The sequence below is a fragment of the Myotis brandtii genome, unplaced genomic scaffold (assembly GCF_000412655.1).
Source record: "Myotis brandtii unplaced genomic scaffold, ASM41265v1 scaffold83, whole genome shotgun sequence".
In the NCBI taxonomy this organism is placed as follows: domain Eukaryota; kingdom Metazoa; phylum Chordata; class Mammalia; order Chiroptera; family Vespertilionidae; genus Myotis; species Myotis brandtii.
This window is the reverse complement of record NW_005371371.1, coordinates 2076404-2082602: the sequence shown is the minus strand read 5'-3', so window position 1 is coordinate 2082602 and position 6199 is coordinate 2076404. Positions and strand designations below refer to the sequence as shown.

Below are 6199 nucleotides of genomic sequence, written 5' to 3'. Positions count from 1 at the left end.
CTGGACACCGAGTTGGGGACGACACGGCCGGGTGTAGTTTGCGGAGGGCCAGGGCTTTCTTCCGTGCGTACGGCGGGGAAGGGAGGGGAGGATGAGGCAGGTCGACCATCTGTGTTGTGCTCGGGGGGCGTGCGCTTAGACCAGGGGCTTGGAGAGGAACCTGGCACGGGAGAGGACCTGTGGGTCGTCGTCTGCAGCCCCGGCCGCCCAGAGTGCCGGGGAGAAGCGGAGGGCTCATGTCCGCTGGGAATTGTTGGCTGTTGGGGAAACTTTCCTGCCAGGTCAGGCATGGCATGGGGGGCTCTGTTTGGAACGTAGGTCGTCACTCGGAGTTTACTCCTGTTTACAAGGCTGCGCAGCAGGGAAACGGAAGAGTGGGGGGAGGTGGGGAGCCTTCGGCAGCCGCGAAACGCACAGAAGTCTCCTCTCCGCGAGGCGCCCCTGCGCGCTCTACCAGAAACTCGGTTTCGCAGCGACATTTATAAGAGGCCTATTAGCATATTGTGAACGTCCCGCTTCGACACTCTTTTGATTGGCTGTGGCGTCCCCATGGAATGTCCTTATCAGTCCGCTCCTGAGCCATTGGTCGCCGGGCCGGATGGGGGCGGGCCTTGCGCTGTGACTGGCACCGATCTGTGTTTCCGCGGCCTTCTTTTTTCTCTTTCGTGGAGGGGCTGGGAGGAGGGAGGAGGTTGAATTGATTTGAATGTCTTCGGGTCGCCCGGCTTCCGGCCTTGGATTGGCTATCGGCGCTGCGGGGTGGGCCGCGTTCCCCAGTTCTGCTCTGTGATTTGCTCCCCGTCTGGCCTCCGCCTGCGGCCCGATGACACCCCATAGGCGGTGGTTCCCGGGGCGGGGTGCGTCGCCCGCTGGACGCCTCCCCATTGGCCTGGTGATGGCCCCGCCCTGACCCTTGGGGGACCCGAGCCAGGCAACTTCCGGCCGCTGAGCAATGGCGGCGTCCCGGTGCCGGGGGCAAGGCTTGTCAGCTGTGCTCCTGGCTCCACCGAGGACGAAGCATATGCCTCCCACCCAGGCCCCAGGGACCCGCGGGACAGGCCAGCGGCCGCGAGGAACGGAGGAAACGTGAGTGACCCGGGAGCTGTCGGTGCCCGGGATGGCTCGGGTAATGCAATGATTGAAGAACCGGGGTATTTGTGTTTGGCGGCCTTTGCAGAATTCGTGGTCACTGGCACTGTCAATTAGCACTTTCCTAGATGACGGGGGAAAAAGCGTCTCCTAAAAATGTCCTAACATCCACGTCGTACCCCTTAAAGATATGTACTTCCTTCTTTGCTCCTATGAAGAAACCTGTCGCTGTTCAGTGAATACATGCTGCGGCCCTTATTTGGCTCCTGCGGAGAGAATGAATTCCACCCCACCCGGCACCTCTGAAGCCAGTGCTGTTGAGTGAGCTGTAAAGCCTAACCCGTCATGATAATAGTCATAACACATTGGGTTGGCACTTACTATAAATGCAGCATAGTTCTAAAAAATTAATAAAGACCTGTGTTGCAAGTCAAAGTTGCTTAATAGTCTTTTGCTTAGTGTGCATCAGTTGGAGATTAATTCATAAGGATGGGTTATAATCTGCCAATTTTAAATGGTCTTTGAGGTTATTCTTGAATTATTGGATTCAAAATCATTTTTGAATTATTTTTCAAGTGTTATTTTTTAAATCCCACCCAACCACCCACCATGGGAAGTCAGCTTCATAAAGAACTTAAGTGCAAACCTTATGTAAAAATTAAAAAACATTTCTGATCATTGGAAAGGTCAGATTAAATTTTGCTGCATTCTTATTTAAACCTTAACATTTCTTTCGTAGTACCATTGCTTTCCCACAGTAATGTTGCTGTGGAGCATTTCTAGATGAGAGGGGTCAGCAGCCGTTTGTGCTGATGGGGCTGAAGAAACGGGTATCCTGGCCAGATGCCTCCCTGGTTAGCACTGGTGTTCCTCCTTACAGACATTTGTCCTTGCACGGCTTTGTTAATAGAGTATTTCCTTGGGGCATCCAAGAAATACATGCCATTATGAAGGTAACAATTACTTATTGCTAATGTTGTGATGTTTGTTTCTTTCCTACAAGAGAGGTTTCACATGAATGTAAGCTTGCTTGTGATATAAAAGAAGCTGTATTTATTAAAATTTTAAATTAGCCATATGGTAGAATTGTCCTCTTTTCTATGAAATGTTAAAACTGTCTCTAGAAATTTGGCTACTTATTAAACCAAATGATAGTTTTGTAATGTACAGTTTGTTTAAAAATAAATGGCAGAAACTCATTTTAAGATGAAATAGAACTTGGGTTAAGTGAGGCATAGCTATTTATTTTCAGAATTAATTACTATAAGAGACTGTAAGGCTGTGGCACTCCTCCTTCCTGGTGAGAGACTATCTACATCAGCGTTCGCGACCCCTTTGGGGGTCGAACGACCCTTTCACAAGGGTCACCTAAGACCATCGGAAAACATATAATTACACATTGTTTTTGTGATTAATCACTATGCTTTAATTATGTTCAATTTGTAACAATAAAATTGGGGGTCACCACAACATGAGGAACTATATTAAAGGGTCGCGGCATTAGGAAGGTTGAGAACCACTGGTCTACATTGTTTCTCTAAAATATCTTCAGAGCTATTTTAGCTTAAGAATATAGCCTGGAAAATAATACAGTTTAGCTAAACTTCAGTGTTTGCCTAAGTTCATATGTTTACCCTAATTTTAGATTTAGCCCTTATAACTATTTGGAAATTAAACCTGGGTGATAGCCACATTTTATACATTTTCTCCCCACATTTCCACACACACACTTCATGATGGAGAGTAGGATTCCCTGGTTTTGAGAGCCTGAAAAAGGTTTTCAGGAGAAAAGTCTGATACTATCTAACTGTACTATTTGGGGAAATAACTGGAAATTTCTACCTGTGTATTTAGGCTTTTGGCAAGAATGTTTATTTTCCTTATTTCAGTCAGATTTTTTAACAGCTTTTATTTCTTGAGAAATTGCCTAGTTACATTTTAAATTCACATATACTGTCTTCCTACCTGTCTGAGAAGATTTACATTTATTTTTAATTTATTTTAGTTATGTTTTACAATGTGTAGCTATAAACGTATTATTATTTAAGTAGTAAATGCAAAAGCAAAATCAGCAAGGCCAGATTGTCAAACCTTTCTTGTTTTCAGTAATACATGCTAGGATGAAAATGATGCGACTGATAAATTGAAGCTCTGGGTTATAAGTAACATTTTTATTATTTTATAAATCCTCACCTGAGGATATTTTTCTGTTGCTTTTTAGAAAGTGTGGAAGGGAGGGAGGGAGTAGGAGAGAGAGAAAGAAATATTGATATGAGAGAGACACATTGATTGGTTGCCTCTGGCCTGAGCCCCAACCTGGGCCAGGGATGGAACCTGCAACCCAGGTACATGCCCTTGACCAGGAATTGAACCCAAGACCTTTCAGTATTTTGGCCAACACTCTTAACTACTGAACACCAGCAAGGGCATAAGTAATATTATATACATGCTGCAATCTCATAGGGTATTGTGGACATTAGTACATAAAATAAAAGGAATAAAGGCCTTTAAATTATTAGAAAATATTTGAATAAAAACAATGGAAATATAGAACATAGTCATAAATTTTATTGAAAATAAAAATTTGGACCCCAGCGCTTCATCTAAATGTGAACTTTCCCCCTAATTGCCCATCCCAGGAGTATTTGTTACTTACGCTTCTGCACACACACAGAGTCCCTTGGAGAACTTTGACTGGCACTATGCTAAATGAGAACTGTGTTGACATTTGTATTTAGTTCCAGGGATTTTTTTCAGCAGGAAAAAGAAAAGATCTGCTGAGAGAGGGTATACAAGTTATAAGATTTTTCATACTAAGAAGCCTTGCATTGATTATTTCTGTGCTTTGCAATTACATTTTCATAGACTAGAGAATTAAATAAAAAGCTTGATAATGTTATAGTGTGGGTGTAATGCTTACTTTTTCCTTTGCAGAAATCCTGAAGGAGCTAGATGAGTATTACGAGAAGTTTAAGCGGGAGACGGACAGCAACCAGAAGAGGAGAGCGTTGCACTGCATTCAGAGAGCCCTGATCCGCAGCCAGGAGCTGGGCGACGAGAAGATCCAGATTGTGAGTCAGATGGTGGAGCTGGTGGAGAACAGCACCAGGCAGGTGGACAGTCACGTGGGACTCCTTGAGGCACACCTAGAGGTCAACGACACCACTGGCCACAGTGGCAACGCCGGCCAGGACAAGTCCAAGAACGAGACAATCACACAGGCAGAAAAGCCCAACAACAAGAGGTCTCGGAGACAGCGCAACAATGAAAATCGGGAGAATGCAGCCAATAATCACGACCATGATGACATCACCTCAGGAACGCCTAAGGAGAAGAAAGCAAAGGCCTCCAAGAAGAAGAAACGCTCCAAGGCCAAAGCAGAGAGGGAAGCATCCCCTGCAGACCTTCCCATCGACCCGAACGAGCCCACGTACTGTCTGTGCAATCAGGTCTCCTATGGAGAAATGATCGGCTGTGACAATGACGAGTGCCCCATCGAGTGGTTCCACTTCTCCTGTGTAGGACTGAATCATAAACCAAAGGGCAAGTGGTACTGTCCCAAGTGTCGAGGGGAGAACGAGAAAACAATGGACAAAGCCCTGGAGAAATCCAAAAAGGAGAGGGCTTATAACAGGTAGTTGGTGGACCTTGCTGAGCAGGGAGGAGAACTAAGCCAGTGTATTTATTACATTGCCACCTTTGGTGAGGCGCAAAGACTGTACAATGTATATTTTTAAAGAATGTTAGAAAAGGAGCCATTCCTTTTGTAGGGATGGCAGTGATTCTCTGCCTTTTGTTTTCGTTGGTACACGTGTAACGAAAGTGGTCTGTGGATCAACATTTTAGAAACTTAAAAATATAGGTTTGAATTAAACACTCAAGTGAGTCTCAGACTGTTGTTTCTTTTTTTTGGCTGGGAAGTTGATTTGGAAGCAACCTAACACATTAAATGTAAAAAGAAAAGATTCATTTAGCTACTGTTTTATTTTAACAAGAATAATGTTACTTCATGAACAAATTTTTAAAAAATTAGCCAAGTTGCTAAATCTTCTTGCTATCATAATATATATCCATATAACAATTCAATAAAAAGGTTTCAAGTTTAAAGATTATTTTATGAAAAGGTAAATTGTCATTTTACATGACAAACATTTTATATTCTGTCATGTTTCCCCAAATGGCCAGATTTAAATGATTGGGTACATTTTTTATTAAGCCAAGTAGAAGTGGTCTAGTCATGGAATTTCAAAATCATGCTTTTGCTATTACACATCCTAGTATAACGTATTTAATTTATATAGGGTATATAAATGTACATTTCCAAGTGAACTTGCACTTGCTGTATTATAATCAGAAGTGCAGCCAGATGCCATTGTGAAATGAAGGTGTGTTCCCTGCTATGTGCATGAGAGCTGTATAGAAGTGACATCAAGAAATAAATGAAATTTAGCTAGTTCCTCTAGCAGTATATTTAATTTTGACATAAGTGATTTTTAAATTTTTATCTTAAAAAATGGTACACCAGCAGTTTAGACAAAGCCTTAAGCAAAATTTTGTATTATTGTTCTCACTTATTAATGAAGTAGAAGCTACATAATTGCTGGCAAATAAATGTCAAGAGTATATATCAAGACCAGGAGTTGGAAAAGTATTGCCCACAGGCCAAATCCAGCCCTCCACCCGTTTTTGTATGTCTGTGAGCCAAGAATGATCTTTACATTGTTAAATGGTTAAAAAAAAAAAATCAAAAGAGTTGTATTTTGTGACACATGAAAATTATATGAAATTCAAATTTTAGTGTCCATAAATAAAGTTTTATTGGCACACAGCCATGCTCATTCACTTACACATTGTCTGTGGCTGTTTTTGTACAATGGCAGAGTTGAGTGGCTGTGACAGAAAGATCATATGACCACAAAGCTGAAATTACTTTTATTTTCTGGCCCTGAGTTTGCTGACTTGGTTTAGACTAACTTTTTGCATGATAATCTGTGTCCTTATCTGCCCGTATATTGAAAGGGTCAATGGGATTTCCATTTCTAAGTGAGACATGAGTCACTTTAACCATGTATTGCAGAGAATTAGTATCTCTCCATAGTTGTTCTACATC

General features: G+C 42.7%; 1 protein-coding gene across 1 annotated transcript in view; it reads left to right on the top strand.

The window, feature by feature from the left end:
* The window catches only part of ING1 (inhibitor of growth family, member 1), a 7943-nt gene extending 2963 nt beyond the window's left edge, over nt 1-4980 (top strand). The window contains exon 2 of the mRNA XM_005884460.1: nt 4024-4980. Within this exon, the coding sequence (XP_005884522.1) occupies nt 4024-4727 (704 nt within the window). The 3' untranslated portion in view covers nt 4728-4980. The remainder of the gene's footprint in view (nt 1-4023) is intronic.
* The last annotated feature ends 1219 nt before the right edge of the window (nt 4981-6199 follow it).